The 19,385-nt window shown below is 32.4% G+C and overlaps 1 protein-coding gene across 1 annotated transcript in view; it reads right to left on the minus strand.

Annotated features, from left to right (window-relative positions):
• Positions 1-19,385, minus strand: part of LOC143067275 (CD109 antigen-like) — a 40,908-nt gene that overhangs the window by 16,825 nt on the left and 4,698 nt on the right. The window contains exons 5-17 of the mRNA XM_076240402.1: positions 16,109-16,179; positions 15,360-15,485; positions 14,424-14,463; positions 12,794-12,878; positions 11,747-11,837; positions 10,859-11,071; positions 8,749-8,958; positions 8,510-8,617; positions 7,816-7,878; positions 6,904-7,092; positions 6,155-6,304; positions 5,153-5,263; positions 4,205-4,253 (exon numbers count right to left, since the gene is read on the minus strand). Coding sequence (XP_076096517.1) covers positions 4,205-4,253; positions 5,153-5,263; positions 6,155-6,304; positions 6,904-7,092; positions 7,816-7,878; positions 8,510-8,617; positions 8,749-8,958; positions 10,859-11,071; positions 11,747-11,837; positions 12,794-12,878; positions 14,424-14,463; positions 15,360-15,485; positions 16,109-16,179 — 1,506 coding nt within the window. The remainder of the gene's footprint in view (positions 1-4,204; positions 4,254-5,152; positions 5,264-6,154; positions 6,305-6,903; positions 7,093-7,815; positions 7,879-8,509; positions 8,618-8,748; positions 8,959-10,858; positions 11,072-11,746; positions 11,838-12,793; positions 12,879-14,423; positions 14,464-15,359; positions 15,486-16,108; positions 16,180-19,385) is intronic.

Here is a 19,385-nt window from a genome sequence, read left to right on the forward strand (position 1 = left end):
ATAATGAAACGATCGACGGAAAACAATTTGTTATTATAAACAGTTTGTCCAGTCTAAACAGGGTTTTAATGATTGAACAGAGACTTATTTCCACCAAGTTTTCAAAAAACCAAAATGGAGTGCAAAAGTGATCGAATAAAAGAATAAAACAAAACAAAAACAAAACAAAACAAATTAAACCAATCAAATTGTATCTTATCAAATCAAAACAAAACACCATTGAAAAGTATTAAACAACCACAACTTACGAGGATAGTGACTTTTGGGTTGTGGTTTTACAGTGGCAAACCGTATTTGGTACGGGTCCATCCGAAGACCAGCGGACAGGATGATGGTAACTATTGTCGAGATTACCGCGGGATTACGACGTTCTTAAGTTTGTACATTACCATTGGCGACTGCAGTGACGTCGCCATGGGCTCTTTGAGTTGTTATAAAAAGTTATGGCTGAACAGACGTGTTTGTTTGTATTAGCGAACATATCATACTTTTAACCTCCACATTTATGGTACCGTGACCAATGGATTTAAAGAAGCTCAAGTCGATACGATCCGGGAACAGAAGTGCTGTTACCAAACTCATTCGAAAGATAGATGCAGCGAAGCATGATATATATTTCGATCCAGAAGAATTAACCGCAACATTTGACAACCTTATCCAGAAGCAAAAGTTATTGAACAACTTGAACGAACAGATACTTAACCTAACGGAAGCAGAAGATATAGAAGATGAAATCCTAGACTCAGATGAGTATTGTATAAATTTAGAAACAAAAATCAGACACATACGAAATTTTATTCACGGTACGCATACTACGGGGCGCCGAATGGGACTCTTGTGGTTTTGTACTCAAAATTCAATTTTGTACGGACAAAAGTGACTTTTGTTCAACAAAAATAAGTTCAGTTTAACAAAATTTGTATCATACTACAAATTTAAAATTTTGTCATACAAAATTATCTATCAGCGGACAAAAGTCACTTTTGTCATGACAAAATTCATTTTTGTTACACAGACTTGAATTTTGTTACCTAATTTGAAAATTGGGCGACAAAAGTCAATTTTGTATTCAAATAAGTTAAGTTTGGTTTCTGTGAACTAATTTGCATACAAAATCGACTTTTGTTACACAAAATTGACAAAAATGAATTTTGTCTCAATAAAATTGACAAAATTGACTTTTGTCTCAACAAAATTGACAAAATTGAATTTTGTCTCAACAAAATTGAATTTTGTCTCAACAAAATTGAATTTTGTCTCAACAAAATTGAATTTTGTGAGACAAAATTGACTTTTGTCTCAACAAAATTGACAAAATTGACTTTTGTCTCAACAAAATTGACAAAATTGAATTTTGTCTCAACAAAATTGATTTTTGTCTCACGAAAGTCAATTTTGTCTCACGAAAGTCAATTTTGTCTCATAAAAGTCAATTTTGTTGTTACAAAACTGAATTTTGTCGTCACAAAAATGAATTTTGTCGTCACAAAAATGAATTTTGTCGTCACAAAATTGACTTTTGTCTCAACAAAATTGACAAAATTGACTTTTGTCTCAACAAAATTAACAAAATTGACTTTTGTCTCAACAAAATTAACAAAATTGACTTTTGTCTCAACAAAATTGATTTTTGTCTCAACAAAATTGACAGAATTGACTTTTGTCTCAACAAAATTTACAAAATTGACTTTTGTCTCAACAAAATTGACAAAATTGAATTTTGTCTCACAAAAGTCAATTTTGTCTCACAAAAGTTAATTTTGTCTCACAAAAGTTAATTTTGTCTCACAAAAGTCAATTTTGTCTCACAAAATTGAATCTTACCTCACACAAGAGTCCCATTCGGCGCCCCGTACATACCGCATCACAGTCACGTCAGAGCGAAACTTCATCACAAATACTAAATGTTGAACATCAACCGTTCGTCTCAGCAAACCTCACAGAAAACTCATGCACGCAGCCGTTCCAAAATCAGTTCTCTCAAGCTAGTAACACAGTGAGTACTAATATAAATCCGTATATATCCGCAAAGCAGTCAGAATCATTACTTACCCAAACTCACACTTCCGATATTCACAGGGAACATATTAGAGTGGCAAACTTTCTAGGATTCGTATGAATGCGCTATACATTTAAACCCTTCATTGACCGATGTCCAGAAATTTAATTACCTCAAAGCCCAATTACAGAATGAAGCATTACGCACCATAGCAGGTTTTGCGCTCACTAATGCAAATTATGCGGACCCCATTATTTTATTGGAGGAGAGATTCGGACAAACACACAAATCACGCAAGCATACATACAAGCATTATTAGAAATTCCATCACCACCATCTTGTCAGTTTGAGACAATTTTATGATAAAATGGAAACTTATGTAAGAAGGCTAGAATCTTTAGGCCAATCACAAGACTCGTACGGAACACTACTTGTACCAATTATTTTGATTAAATTACCGGGAGAAATTAAAAAAAACCTTGCCCGTGAACATGGAACAGAAAACTGGTTATTACGAGACCTCCGGAAAAGTATTTTCAATGAAATAAACATAATTGATGCGGGACAAGACACTGAAACTTCAAACAATTTACAAAGTACATCATCTTTCTTTACCGGAACTAAATTGATAAAACCATCAAACCAAACTCTAGATACGAGACATACACACCAGAATTTGCAATATAAACCGTGTGTATTCTGTCACGATTTCCACGCACCATCGCATTGCACGAATGTATCTGATCTAGAAACACGCATGGATATTGTAAAACGCGAACAATTGTGTTTCAACTGTCTAGGTACACACCGTATACACGAATGTTATTCAAATCAGTTTTGCCGCATTTGCAATAAAAGACATCACACAAGTCTGTGTACCGATAACCCATTTAACAGCAACATTATCCATGATAATGACACCAGCAGACATATCCAGCAAACTGCAAATGACAGCCCACAGAATACGAATTTTCCTATTAGCAATGGACATTTACAGAACTCACCAAATTTGAATCAGACATCTGTAAATATTGTAAATGATACAATCAGAAAGAAGAGGACACTACAATTCTACACTCCTCGTCAAATGACGTACGCACGCATGTACTTTTGAAAACTGCCGTCGCACCAGTATGGTTAGACAACTTATGTATAGATACCCATATACTTTTTGACGAGGGATCACCGCGATCATTTGTGACCGAAGATTTAGCAAGACAACTTAATTTACATACAGAGGGAATTGAAATTCTACAATTATCGTCATTTGGAGATAGAAACAAAAACGTACGACATTTAGATAAATCAACCGTGTTCGTTGAATCAAATGCAGGCCAGAAAATACCGATACACGTTCTAATTGTACCAATGATTGCCGTACCTTTGCAGAACAATATTCGCCACATCAACAGAGGACTGAATTATTTACGGGGACTTAAGTTAGCACATCCAGTAACACAAGAAGAGTCTTTTCGAAATATCGTTATTAATCGGAGCAGACTATTACTGGGACTTAGTCGAGAATAAAGTCGTAAGAGGAAATGGTCCAACCGCCGTAAAGTCAAAGTTAGGTTTCTTACTTTCCGGTTCAATAAGGGAGAAAAGCGAACACGCATTGATATGTACCAGCATATTAAGCATTCTTGTTTCGCACAAACCAGAGGAACACGATATAAAAACCTCTCTAAACACAACACACAGAAGTACTCAATCTAGACGATTGGCAAGTGCCAAGGTCCGGAAGAAGATACGGAAGCGTACGAATTACCAATCATAGACGAATATGATGAAGAAGACTAGTTAAAACAATTTTAAAAAGGACTTTCGAAGATAATAAAATTTTTCATTTATGTGAACAAGAACTTAGTTAATTCAATTTATTTCATTCATGGAGATAGAGACTTTTTTAATTTGATTTATTTACAAATATGGACAGTCAATGTTAAATTTAAGATAATTTGCACTTTTTGCGGCTCCCAGTATGTCGAGATTACCGCGGGATTACGACGTTCCTAAGTTTGTACATTATCATTGGCGACTGCAGTGACGTCGCCGTGGGCTCTTGAGTTGTTATTAAAAGTTATGGCTGAACAGACGTGTTTGTTTGTATTAGCGAAAATATCATCTTTTTAACCTCCACAACTATATGTGAGTTTAAACGTCGTGATCTGTACAAATTCAATAACTGTTTTTTTTATAACTTACGTCTGCGTCCAATCAACAAACAATCTGTTGATATATATACACCACTATTCTATAACAGATAAAAAAAAACTGTTTTTACAAGCAGATACTTATAAGCATAAAAATGTATTGAGTCACATTAAGACATAAATGGCCGTGTGGTAATCAAATTGACATAAATTTATTTTTAGTTAATTTTAACATACCCAAAACACGATGTGTGTTTACATTTTCTACTTGACGTGTACAATGTCATATTTGAGGATTTATTAATTAGTTTTTATACTTTAAGCCTGAATACTCTCTCATAGGTACCAAGATTTAAACTTTGTACGTCTGGCGCGCGTTTCTTCAGTGACACTCGAATGACTCAAGTTAAAAAGAAATAAAGAACGAAGGTGTAGGTTATGATGAAGATTCTGAAGACATATTATTCAAAGTTATATTTCTGACTTTGAACTTGAAATAGAAAAATGGAATGTGACTGGTGATATTTTGTACATTCTTCATATTTATAGAAATATTTCATAAATATTTGATTGATAGAATATCGATACTCAGATGCTGTTCATTGAGTTTGAAAGAAATCACCCTTAAATAACATATAGAAAGCGACTTTAACAATGAAAACGTGTGTGTACTTTTTGTTAATTGACCAAATGATGCTAATTTAAAAAATAAGTTAGGGGACGTCAAGAAATCAGGCTTTTTCTTGAACTTTTACGTATCTGCAATGTATTCTTATTTCAACATAGTATGATTTATTGGTAGATTTCTACTCAATTATGGTACTTGGCGTATGCAAGTCTCAAGTTGAAGGCAGGGGTTGTGCATATACATTTCTAAAATGTCCTACTTTTAAAAAAAAACTACTTTAGAAATTTCATTGAGCACTAGTATTATGCAAAAGGTATAAATGCATGCAAAAGTTAGGAATGCATCAAGTTATAGATTAAACTAATAGCGTACAGAGAACACCGCTTCTGAATTAACTCCGCTATCCACGACTGATCCTATTGAATCCCACTCCTTTAGAAGGGGAACCCTTGTATATGTAAACCTCTGCAACTCTGTGAGTACCTGCGAAATGATAAATACAGAACATGATAATCATTCAGAGATAAAAAATCAAATAAAAAAGGAGTATAAGAGCAATTCTAATATTATCTCTAGTATCCAGATTCATACCTATGTGGTCTTCTTTTTATTTGCAGGACACTCACATTTGTCCAGACACTGATTGCATGCATTGCCTTAGATAAATGAATTGTTTATATTATTGATATACTATTCGGAAATGTATACAAAAGCCAAATAGGACACCGTGTGCCGTAAAGCGTAATTATTACTGACCGACTGTTAATCTTTGGAAGAAGAAAGGAGGAGACCGTTTTTTTTCAAAATGAATTGTTTGATTCTAAATATCAAAATATCTAGAAAAAAATATTTGTTTATTTATGTTATTGAAAACAATAGTTATGTTTTATGTAGATTGAAGAGGTTGTGTTTTCAGAAAAAAGCAACAATGCCTTGTAAATTAATTAGATAAATGTCGGTTTCTTACAGAAAAAGTTATGTTAAAGGCAGAACTATAATCAAAGTCTCATTGTTATGTGTTATGTACTATTGTTTGTCTGTTTATCAGTTAATTTTCGATTATGAGTTTGAATGTCCCTCTAGTATCTTTCGCCCCTCTATTTATTAGACTCCTAATTTTCCATGACTCGATGCAATTATAAGCTTGACGGGGTAAACAGGTGGTACCTGCTATCATTTTAAAACCGTATGTTGACTCATATATTTGACGACTTATTGCAAACATGTAATGAGTTTATTAGTAACCGATTGAGTAAAGAAAACACGAATCCAAGGATTATCTTCTTCCTAAAAATGAGTAAACTTGGATGCTATACGACACCTGTAAAGGACTGGTAAATTCCGTATTTTAGGTGTTGCAAATATGTCACTTACATTATTGGCTGTGATATCATTTGCATTTCCAAGTAACAGTATGCTTTTGTCGACAGCTACAATATTCACCAGTGACCCGGGGTCAGCTTTAACTTCTAATTTCACTTGATTTCCTGGTTCAACAACTTCCTTATCAAATTTCATAGTCACCTAAATCAATGTATTAATGGTAACGTTATATGTAACATATATTTTGATAAATTCTCTTCGTATACATTGTTTATACTGTTGAGTATTTGTTACGTTATCAGTAGGAAATTACACTAAGAACCTCTTTGGTGTGGTCCTTAACGTTATGATTAGAAGTAGAATTTGTGAGTAATATATTATTATGTGAGTAATATATTGTTTTCAATTTAGACATGCATAACATGGTTTAGAAGTTCAGTGTCTGCCCATCATATCTTAAATACCTGTTCTAACTAATCGTATTCAGCAAGTGCTTGTGTTTTTGCTAATTGGTAGAATGATGGATATATATTTAAATTAGAGGCATAGCTAACTGAAATTCAAATCTCAATATCAGATTGAAAAGAAACAAATCAAGATTAAAGAAAACTTATAGAGGGAACTGTATCAACTCAGAAATGAACGATAGCGAATCCATTGACAGGATAAGCGTCGTCTGCTATGTTTGCATCCAACGATATCATATTTTTTCACTCAATAAAAAGTTACACTCCATAAAAATATAAGAACGTTTAGAACACGACAATTTTACTATTCAGCTCTTCTTTGAAAATACTCACTTTATTCCTGAAGATATCTTTTACTGAAAATGTTACGGCATCAGCAACAATCTCTCCATATCGTCTCACATAGTAAACGAGTATTCTAAATGATGGCGTCATTTCATGAGTAACATGGATAGTGTGTCTCCTTGATAACCGACGCATTGGGAATATACCTTGATGTACAATTGTTCCTCTAGAAAATATCTACAATAACAATCATATATACGTTAATATATAAAATATAATTGCACGCACATTTCATTGATAAAACTTTCGATATACTACAAAAAATAATCAGAAAAAAACGGAAGATGTGAACGAAAAAAGAAATATTGATACATACTGGAGAAAAAATACGAATACAACGATCACTCTACATGGTTTATTTAGTCGGGATTTAAAGTATATTTATATATACTAGACTTACAAGGTTTAAATTCCGATAACTGTTTACTATACATATATCCTACATAGTTGCGTAAATGTTTTCCACTTGTGTCTTCTTCCGTTCATGCAGTAACGTCGTTATTTTCGAAACTGTCATGCATTGAAGCTGTAATGGCTCTAATAAGGAGACAAACTAAACCCATTATTTCAACACTTTCTATTAGGTTGGTGCCTTATACATGTTAACAACCTATCACATCAGTCAAATTATCTCCAAATGTTCTTAGTGTAACCGAGGGGTTAAGCGCTCACAAACACAAAATGTCCCCCTCATTATTCTTAATATGCCCGTCCCAAGTCATGTGCATGTTAATATCCCATGATTGGCGTTCTCACTAGAATTTATCACATATTGAATGTTTTCTCATAATAGAAGGTTGTATGATAACCTAGCTGTAGTTATTCAGATCATTGTCCCCAAGTGCACATTTGTCTCATAAACTATCCTACCACATCTTATCATTTAGATATATATCTTACTTTATAGTAACAAGAACGTATTTTCTCTGTAACTTGAACTGTAAGCTGTAACTTTCTTCCCGGCTAAAAACAAGTGGACAAATAAAAAAAAACAATCAATTATAATATTGCGTCTTATGTAACGTTTGCAAAAAATATCACACAATCGTCCGCTGAATTATGGATTACTATTTTTAGTAAAGACACTAAATTCTTGCATAATATCAATAGATCAAGTGGTAATTTTGAAAATGCAACACCTTTTGTATACCCCTGATTATTAATCGTGTTATTGTGAATACGGATGAGATAATATCGATGCTTAATCTGTCGCCACTATAATATCGATGCTTAATCTGTCGCCGTTATAATATCGATACTCAATCTTTCGCCACTATTATATCGATGCTTTATCTGTCGCCACTTGGAGGCTCTAGCAATGTATACTATCTTTCAGGAAATTTTTAATGAAACAACTTATACTTGGATATATATGTTTTTCCTTTATTTGTTTGTCTCGTGTACTTTTTGTTCACCAACGGTATAAAAGATCTTATATTATAGGCTTTTCTCATTGTTTAAGAACATTTATATTGCAATGACTGTTACCTTTGGCATGGTTTTTTCCTATAGTTGTTGTCTAACATCTTATCTTATAAGTGCATTGTATAACTGATTTAGTTCTATCATTTGCATGTATATATACACAACAAACCTGTACAATTGACCGATCTGTCCTCTTTCTGACCTGAATATACTTATTGCTTGGTGAGGTTGCTTTTGATATAGACTTAGAACTCAGATATCGCCCATTGTATACAACCTGAAAATGTTTAAAACGACATCATTTTCTTCTAACAAATATTTTATTGGTTTTTATTCATCTCAATTATAAAACAAAGTCATACCAGAATTGGTTATTTGCCAATGATGTTAGAAGAATTTAGTACTTACATAAATTCTGCAATTCACTGCAATCAGAGGAAATAAAACTTGTTGAATTACAACTCCAGACTTGTCAACAGTCACTTTTTTTGTAAAGAAGATTTTGGTCTTTCTAGTTGTTCGTTTGTTGATCTTGATGATAAAGTCATAAGTTATGATGATTCTGACAGTACCCGTTGGCGTTTCAATGCTACTTCCGTCTGATTTTTCTATTCTCATCTAAAGTAAGAAATAAACCCGTTAAATGTAGCACACAAAGTTTACTCTAGATAAAAATACGATATAAACATGTTTCATTGTTTAATCATACGTTTTTTGATTGAGTTAAGTCTGCCAATTGATATTTCATCTTATGTTTTTCTTTGTTTCGATGTTATGCTATTGTTTCAGAAAAAGGGAGAAGGTTTGGATCCATTAAAATGTTTAATCCCGCTGCAAATGTTTGCACCTGTCCTAAGTCAGGAATCTGATGTACAGTAGTTGTCGTTTGTTTATGTAATATATACGTGTTTCTCATTTCTCGTTTTGTTTATATAGATTAGACCGTTGGTTTTCCCGTTTGAATGGTTTTACACTAGTAATTTTGGGGCCCTTTATAGCTTGTTGTTCGGTGTGAGCCAAGGCTCCGTGTTGAAGGCCGTACTTTAACCTATAATGGTTTACTTTTTAAATTGTTGTTTGTATGGAGAGTTGTCTCATTGGCACTCACACCACATCTTCCTATATCTATTTATAGATTTTTTTTGGGGGGGGGGGGGACACACTCGTTGTCCAATCGACGTTGATCCCATACCTCCGTTTCAATCTATTGGTTTGTAATTGACTGACTTAAAAGAGGGACGAAAGATACCAGAGGGACAGTCAAACTCAGAAATCGAAAAAAAAACGGACCACGCCATGACTAAAAATGAAAAGGACAAACACACAAACAATAGTACACATGACACAACATAGAAAACTAAAGAATAAACAACACGAACCCCACCAAAAACTAGGGGTGGTCGCAGGTGCTCCGGAAGGATAAGCAAATCCTGCCCCACATGTGGCACCCGTTGTGTTGCTTATGAGATAACAAATCCGGTAAATAGTCTAATTCGGTAGGTAGGGAAGGGGATTGTAGTTACGACGTAAAGAACATATCCGATATTATTTGTGGAACGGTTATTCCATAACGGTCAACCAACTCGTGATGGCGTCCGTAAAATTTTCGAAGCGATGATTCAACTTCACTATTTGGAATTCTTGATTTAATAGCTTCCTTGTGAGCAACTACCCTCTATCAAGAAAATCATGATAGGAAATGCAAGCACGGGAATATCGTATCAATTGGGAGATATATACACCGTATACAGGTGCTGCTGGAATATTGCTACTTAGAAATGGAAAGTTTACAATTGGAAAGCTGAAATCATCTCTTTTGACTTAAATTGTATCTCTGATATGGTCTACAAAAGCTTTGTCGCATTCATTTTCTTTTTCTTAATATGATAGACTGCTATAAAATGCTAATAAATATATCTGGAGTTTCTTTTCAGGTGAATAGTTATGTATTTGGATATGTGTCTTGACAGACAATCGGCTATCTACTGTGAATAAAATGCACGTCCTTCTTTCTAACCAACTGATTCTTTTATTTTTTTTAAAACTAAATTTTATACAGGGCCTTTTAAAAAAATGTGAAAAGATAATGGATAGATTATTCTTTAACAGTTAACGTAGGTGGTATATTATTTGGGCAAATCCAACGCATCAAACTTGGCACATACGACAACAAAGATAACTGTTTTTGTCATACTTTTCCTAAAAAATTTGCGGCTAAGATCTAAAAATTTACAGTTCTTTGCTGCTAAGATAATGAAAGTATATTCGATAATATACGACATTTATCTTCCTCTTGTACAGAAACATTTAACCTTTTATGTTTCAGTTTTCTCCGTTCAACTATTTTTTTTCTATTAGAACGATTGCTGACAAGGGTACATAAATTTTGTTGTAATGTAGGTGGAGTCAGAAAAACTTTACATTTGAGCTAACAACAAATGGAGGTACCATACTAGACATCATTTATGTAATAAATTTATAGTCTTATTTACATTTAAAATATGAATCTGTTACTTACAATGATAGTATATCTAAGTCCAGGTTTAAACGTATATGGCATGCTCTGTGAGAAAACAACTTTAAATTTTTGTTTGTATAGTTGAAAATTTGTTGTTTCATTGGCTTCTTTTCCAGTCACTGTTTCATTCACTTTTACGAAGAGTCTGTAGTAAGTTCCAAATGCTGGATAAAGGGACCACATCGGAATTTTGATATCAACCTGCCCGTTTATCTTTAAAAAACATATAAATGATAGTCCATGTATTAAACATATATTTGGATTCACATTTCAATAATATAGACAAATGAATATCTTTAATTCCCACTGAAAAATGAAGATCTCCTGGATATAGTAATCAAGTTACACAACTGAACGGTCAGTAAATCATGTATTTAGTCACTATTTCAAAACTATGCCTTCATAATTTGCATAAAATAAATCACCCCAGATGATTCATAATTCACTAATTTGATTTCAACTTATGCAAGATTTGCAAATCGCCGATTGTTAGATAAACATTTATACATTGTCGGTTTTTTTTTGCTCTTTAGTGTTCTGTTGTTTTCATTGTTTTCCTCTTATAGTTGATGTGTTACCCTTGGTTTAAGTTTATAACCCAGATTTGTTTTCTCTAAACCGATGTACGACTTTTAAACAGCGGTATGCTACTGTTGCCTTGGTATATGATTTGTTATGCTTTATTATATTAATTGGTTGGTCAAGTGGAGCGGCTACGTGTAAAAATTCCTTAACAGATGTTGAAAAAGTACAACTGCAGTGAAACGTCGAAAGAAAAAATTCAAATGATGAATCTGTTCCTTAATTGAAAAATATACCTATAAAACTTATAACTCTAGTGACGTAATATGATATCATATAAAAAAAGCATGAATTACTTCTTAATACCTTTTCATACTTTTCATAAAAACTATCACTTCCAAAGGAACGAGTTACGTTGAGAAACACATATCCTTCTACTGGCTTTCCAAACGTGTACCTAGACAAACAAACATGGTATTAATTATCATTAGTTATACATTTGTACTTTAAATTTTAAATTACATGTTATTTCATCCTTTTGACTTCATCAATTAAGTTTAATTTAGATTCGAGACTTTTTGTCGAAAACAAATCAACCCCAAATATACAATTATAAAAAGCAAACGATACCAAATTGACATTCAAACTCATAAGTTAAAAATAGACTGTAAAGGCCATGACAAAATAAGAAAAGACAAAAAAGACAAAAAAAAACCAGTATGCAAAAAACAATATAGAAACATAGAGACAGAACAACACAAATCCTAGGTATACCGAAAGAATAAGCAGATCCCTCTTCACATGTGGCACCTGTCGTGTTGCTCATGTAAGTACAAATCGATGATAAGTCTGCTTCGGTAGGCCAAACTCGGGAAAAAGGGAGGGCATTATTGTGGTTACGACGTTGGAACATATCCGTCGTCAAATGTGAAATCAATGCTACGTAACAGCTTACTAACTGGTGATGGAGTACGTTAAATTTTCGCTGGAATGATTTCAAGTTCAACACTTGGTAATTTAGATTTAATAGCTTCATGGTGAGCAGCAACGCTCTTATAAGGAAATCATGATAGGAAATGCAAGCCCTTCAATATCGCATTAATTGAGAAATGTATATACTCCATATAGACGTTGCTGGAATGTTGCGTACTCAAAGTACGTATTATAACATATCAGCTGGAATTCAGAGCAAACTGGAATGGTATATTTGCATATATTTATAATATAATTGCACTTTACATGTTGTTTACTTCTTTACCAAATTAGGAATTGTGGAGTGATCAAGTATATCAATAAGGGAAACAGCAATACTTCATCTAGAGGTCGGATTGAATCGTGTGTCGGGGTCTACAACGCGCTGTGTCTAGATATATATGAATGCATTCTTCAATTATATCACGTAATAGTACTTACGCTGCTGTCACTCGCACGGTAACAAAATCATCTTGCACAAAATTTAATCCAGGCACCGACACTCGAACGTTAAATTTTGGCAACACTGTAAATTTAAATTGCATTGTTAATCTTATTGTCGCATAAAAAGCAATTGTAACTGGTAATTGATGCTTATCAAAACATTCACATATATTTTGCTTACAATTGATTTGGTAAAAAGCTTTGATAATTTAGTTTGGTTAATTGACCTATGCGGATATGATTAAAAACTATAGCAACATTTCTGAATACCTTAACCAAGACATAAGAGTAAAAATCTTTGTACCATGTTAAAATGCATTTTCGGCCTTCTTGCTTTTTCGAATTCGAATTGAATTTGTAGCAGTAACATAATATACATCATTCATCTGATTGACAATGACAAACAGATATGTTCACGAACATTTAAAGATAAACATATTGAAATAAGATATCCTTTAGAAATTATCAATAAAAGATATTACATATAAGTAGCTCGGAATGTTAAGAAACCGTTACAAAAATATGAACAAAAAGTGCATGCAGTCTGCCAGAGATTTAATTGCCCACAAAGAAAAAGGTAAAACGCATCTCGATCGAAACTAAAAATGTAAATATGGGAATACATATTATTTTAAATCTTTTGAAATACAACTGTATTTAGATAGCCACTACTGAAAACAAACAATAGCCTAGTAAATAAAGGAGCAGGAGGTCAAAATAAACCTTTACCAAATTATTGCGTTCAATGTTTTCTTTCAATACTGGTGAATAACCGACTACATATCAAAAGACATTCTGTAAAGCAAATAACGATATCCTTGAAACATCTTATCTCAGTCCAATTTTTTTAAATCTAAAAATTGAAATATGCAGTGATGACAGACTACAAGAAAAACTCATAAGAAATAAGATAAAAAAACATGCTACATGACGCATTTCCAGTACTCGAAAAAGGGTTAGCTATCTTTGGTTGGTCTGTAAAACGAAAAGGAAGGTTTAAACCAAAATTATGATACAAAACCTTAGGAAAATACTATTATAATTCGCCATTTCAGAATCTAATGCATCCTGAGTAATATTTTCAAAAGTGTACACCAAAACGTCATGATTGTTCAAAAATGTCATAAACAATGGAAGTTCAACCAATGACGTGACATTATTTTCATTGTGGGGTACGAACAATAATATTACACATGGTTCTTTAGATTCTGAAACGGCCAATTTCATAAGTATAAGCCCTATTTCGACATCATTTTATTTTTGTATTCTAATGTCCTTCATGTTCCTTTGAAAATAATGAATATCCAAAATCTATCAAAATTGTCATGCAGTTGTAACCATCTAAACTTAGTTGCACGTTAAAAACTATAATGTGTTGTTTGTTACCTCAATGTAAAATTATTAGAGAGAAAACATATGATTTAAAGGCATATAAAATTTTGAAAATGACCAATAAAAGTGTGAAATATATTCCCAGAAAATTGTTGTATATTTTTTGGTTTATAATGCTTTCGATTCAATAAACATGCAAAAGCAACAGAGTTGTAAGCTTCCATTGTAAATGATTGTCAAGTTTATCTAGCAAATAAAAATAAATGAATAAAGTTTAGGCAACAGTTTCAATTACCGTATTCTTTCACTTCGATGTATACTCTTTTCGTTTGTCCCTGTTTCAAAATATATAACTTCATATTTTCTAACAAAATCAGAGTAAAACTTATCCATATGCTAAATATGTTTTTTTTAAAGTAACAGCCATTTGTTTCTTGTCATTGTACATGTTGTTTTATTCTACATGCATATTTTTGTTGAAAAATCCTTGAGTCTGAAGACTGTTATTTAATACATTGAATAATGCTTCATAAGATTTGATCATAAGGGTTAAAACTTTTTCTAATTTTTCTACTCGGAATTCAATGTTAGAACGAATTTTGCAAAAGTAAAGCATTAAAATTTCTTTTTTTCTATGATAAAAATTCTTCTTACACATATTCTTATTTTTATGATATTGAAATAATAAACATTCTGATGGTGCAATATTTTTGTAATCATGATTGCCTAGGTCTCTTTTTACCGGATGATTTTTAATGTAACCAATCAATGTTAGCTCTGGGAAAATCATAAAGTTCAAATTGTATAGAAATTCTACGAATAAACAATTCAGTAATATTTTATCGATAAATTGGCTATTTTCATGCCTTTTGCTTATCAAACTGTTTACGTGCTTAGACAAAGTTGAAATTGATACTTATACTATTTATGTTTGGATTTTTATGGTCATATAGTTCTAAACGTCATGTATGTACATCATTGACATTCAAATGTTTAGCTTGAACGTTTCCCCTGAAAAGTACTTCGAACAGACACTATTAACAAACTGGTATTTTCATTTATGAGCATATATGGCGGCCTTTTGTTGTGTAGTTTTACTCTTTGGTCGTTTTTTGTCTCTTTGACACATTCCCCACTTCCATTCTCAATTCATATTTTATATACAAGGTTTCATTTTTCTACGACATGTTTATCAATATTTGTATTTTGAAACATGTATTGTATTACGCACCAGCTGGTTCATTTCTATAGTCCATCTACCATGACGTGTTTCCGGTGATAATTGTAAGAAACCAGATACAACGCCATATTCTTCTACTAATTTCATATATTGTTTGACTCTATTTCTTAGAGGATCCTACAAAAATATCAACAAAACAACTAAACCCTGTGATTTTTGTACATATACGAAATAAAAACAAGTTCCGTTAGAACTCAAATTCACACTAAGTCTTACGATAATTCATTAAAAAGAATTTAATATGCTGCATGTGTATAAAAATGATGAAAACACACACCAAAATATTGCTATGATTAACGGTACCAGCTGCTTAGTTTTCAATGTTGTATTTTTGTGTTTTGCAATGGTATTGTCAGGTTTTTTTTATTAATGAGAATCGATTGTCTCGTCCATTGCGCAAAGTCGCTTACTAGTATTTTGAAACTCAACTCTGTTTTTGTAAAAAAAAATGGGATTGCTTATTTACCTTACTGTCGAAATAGGCATTTGTTGCAGAAATATTGGATTCGTAAATGTTTTTAATACCGTCTCCTTTTTTGAATATTTATATCAACGGAAGTCATCACAAGCTACGAATAATTCGTTTTATAAATACCGTTAGCTTCAACTAAGATTAAAACTATATAACGCTACCACCATGATTTTGGTACGAGATACCTGCCTACATACCACTATATATACCAATTGGTCACTGCAATTAAGTCAAATAATATATAAAAAGTTCATTATATATTACTTACAAAAATAATCACATCAATAGGAGCTTTAATGACATTCAGTGATGGTTTAACTCCAAAAGCTCTAAACTGTACTGAAATTTAAAAGTCCATAACTTGTTATTTGTTTCTATTAACGAAGATTATTGATTTTTAGAATTGGGTAAATTAAAGCATGTTTATCTGTTATTTTGCGATATGTCAATTGAAAAATAGATCAAAAATCAAAAATGGCGTTTATGCTTCTAACTAATTGACTGTTTTCCCCATCTGTCTGAAGATATCTATTTTGGCAACATGTTTCTCTTTTGTAACGTTGCTTAATTAACATAAACTCATCATAGATACCAGAATTAAATTTGTGTACGCCAGACATCATTTAAGTCAGTACCATTTAGCATACACAAACACTGACGTTTGTACTTCAGAAATCAAAAGAAACTTCAGCAAGCGATTTTCCTTCCCTTTTTTAACGTGAAAGACAAGGAACACATTGCCTTATTTGATATAGAAAACCTGGTTAATTTAAGTCCATTTCAAAACTCCTGGTAAGCTTATCATCAATATTTAGATGACAGTATCATCCCACCGCTTAACTGGTTTTAAATTTTAGAAAATTCGGACAAAGCATATTAGCGGTATACTTCTGTTTTCTTAACTCACTTATTATACAAAAAGTGAAAAGACGGACGAATATTGTGACAAAATAGTGGATATAAATTTCTCTCAAACTATGCCAGAAACAACTACTTCACTTTTTGAGAGATCAATATCAATGTACAACATGTACAACGTTTGTGGATCTGCTCCGAAACGTTCTATATCGTTACACGAAAAATACAAATAAATTATTAACAATTTGTTGATAAAATGAATCCCTTATGAGTAATGAATCAAATCAACATTTATTGTATAAACCTTAGACATAATATTACAATAAGACTTACGAAAAAAAATTACTCACAATTCCCAAAACAAACGATCAACTTTGATCGTAAGATATTTTGGTGAAAAGAGTACTTGTTCATATTCAACCTAACAAGTAGCCTTACTTATGGACAGTTCTATATTTACCATAGCATCGGTGCGTACAACTATACAATGTCGAATTACTGCTTGTTTGCCAAAATGCGAAAGTTTTCTTAATCGGAAAGTTCATGATTTTAAGTAAGTTAAGACTGGAAATACATTTCAAATTCTTTTAATTCTTATTTTAAAAAGATGAAAAAAACTTTAATGATTAATATAGCTAAACAATATCAATAAAATATTATATTCATTGTTCTAATAATCAGATAAGATTTGAAAATGTATGTTTAAATCTTATAATTGTTCTTCAACGTTCAATATGTTTTAACGTAAATATTGTATTGTATGATGTATTGTAACTACTTTTTCATTTTTGAAAAATTATAAAAAAATTTAACCTCCTCATTATAGGTGATATTTGATCTCTTCGCCGACATCAATTATCGCAACTTTATATCAATACATCATCAACAATTGTCGCAACATAGGAGGCAGCAATGCTGCGATACATTAGCCAATTAGTTCTTCAACATCACTTATATATTTAGTTCCTGCCCTCACGGAATTCGTCGAAAGTCAGGGATGGGATTATTGAAAGACAGACAATATAACACAAATATCTACATCTCGTCGTTCCGTTTACACAATAAATGGTGGATTATTTCTTTATTAATTGAACAGGCAATGCTTTTCGTATATTAAACAGTTTCATCTAGGTCTTTTGTTCTAATCTGACACAATAATGGTACGAGCAATTTTCATAGTTTTCATTTTGTGTGTTCAGGTTTTTGAAAGGAATTGTCAGACAGGATACCATATACGCCAACAGTTAATAGAAAGACTGATGACAAACTATTCAAAGCATATAACACCTAGATTTAATCAAGATGTATTAGTGCAAGTGAAAATAGATCCTTTGATGGAGAAAATAATTGATTTTGACGAAAGTAAAGGTGTTTTTTCATGGTATGGTTCTTTCGAATTGATCTGGACAGATGACCTTATAACATGGAACGTTTCTAAAAATGGTGGAATCACCAGTATTCATGTGCCGTTTACTGATGTATGGGTTTCAAAATTGATTATTGCTAACAGTGCAAGTAAGAGGACGTTTTACCAATTTGATAATGACTTTGACTATCACACATCAAAAGTATCCTTCGATAGTGACGGAACAGGATACTTGTTAGCTGGTGGAATTATCGATACTTCGTGCGATGCCGATATCGTTTATTACCCAGCGGATTGTCATATATGTCAAATGGAACTGCATCCAGAGACTAATGAAATCGAACTTCTAAAACCTAAACCAAATATGTATGAAATAGCTATGAAGTATTATGAAGGCGATCCTGAATGGGATGTCACTAATATAACATCCGATTTATTCATAGAGGGAGGCTACCCTACTCTGGTGTTTAATTTTTATATCCAAAGAAAGCCTTTGCATCTCATTAAAAGTCTCATCTTGCCTCTTATTCTTGTGAGTGTTTTGAATATATTTACATTTATTTTGCCTGTTGAGTCTGGAGAGAGAACGTCATTTGCAGTTACTTTATTTCTTACTTTTGCCGTTGTTATGACAGTAGTTTCAGATACATTTCCAGCTACCAACAAAGTGAGTGCTTTTACGATATTCCTAATTTTACGATTGATAACGAGTGGACTGACTACAATAGTTGCCATTTTATCAATATCAGTGTATTTCAGAAATGATGAAGAAACTTGGAAAAATACCACTGATAAGACAAAGCGGCGAAATACATTTCAAGAGGAAGCAAACTTTAACAACAGTATTGCTTTACCACAACTTACTTGTCATAGAAAATCCGGGAAGGAAATTTCACTTATTATAGACAGAGTGGCTTTGGTCGTTTTTATATTTGAAATTGGAGTGGAGTTTATAGTATTTGCTACATTTTTCGCACTTAGATGAAAAGAACACAATATGACTTCATAGATCTTTTGGTAACAGCACAAAAACAATTAACGCACATACATCCGTTTCAAATGCAGGTAACACTCGATACTATCTACAATCTGCAATAATTATAGATTAACTAATCGAAGAATTCAAATAGAGAAAAATATTCAACGGGTGACCGAACAACACATTAATTCACGAATGCGCGTAGAGCATGAGTTAATTATCAGTGTTGCTCGGTCACGAGTTGAATATTTGTCGATATTTGAATTCTTTAATTAGTTATTCTTTTAAAAACATAGGCAAATGGCTTTTTTAAGGAAATTAATGTAAACATGTAAGGAACTA

The sequence above is a fragment of the Mytilus galloprovincialis genome, chromosome 3, assembly GCF_965363235.1.
Source record: "Mytilus galloprovincialis chromosome 3, xbMytGall1.hap1.1, whole genome shotgun sequence".
In the NCBI taxonomy this organism is placed as follows: Eukaryota; Metazoa; Mollusca; class Bivalvia; order Mytilida; family Mytilidae; genus Mytilus; species Mytilus galloprovincialis.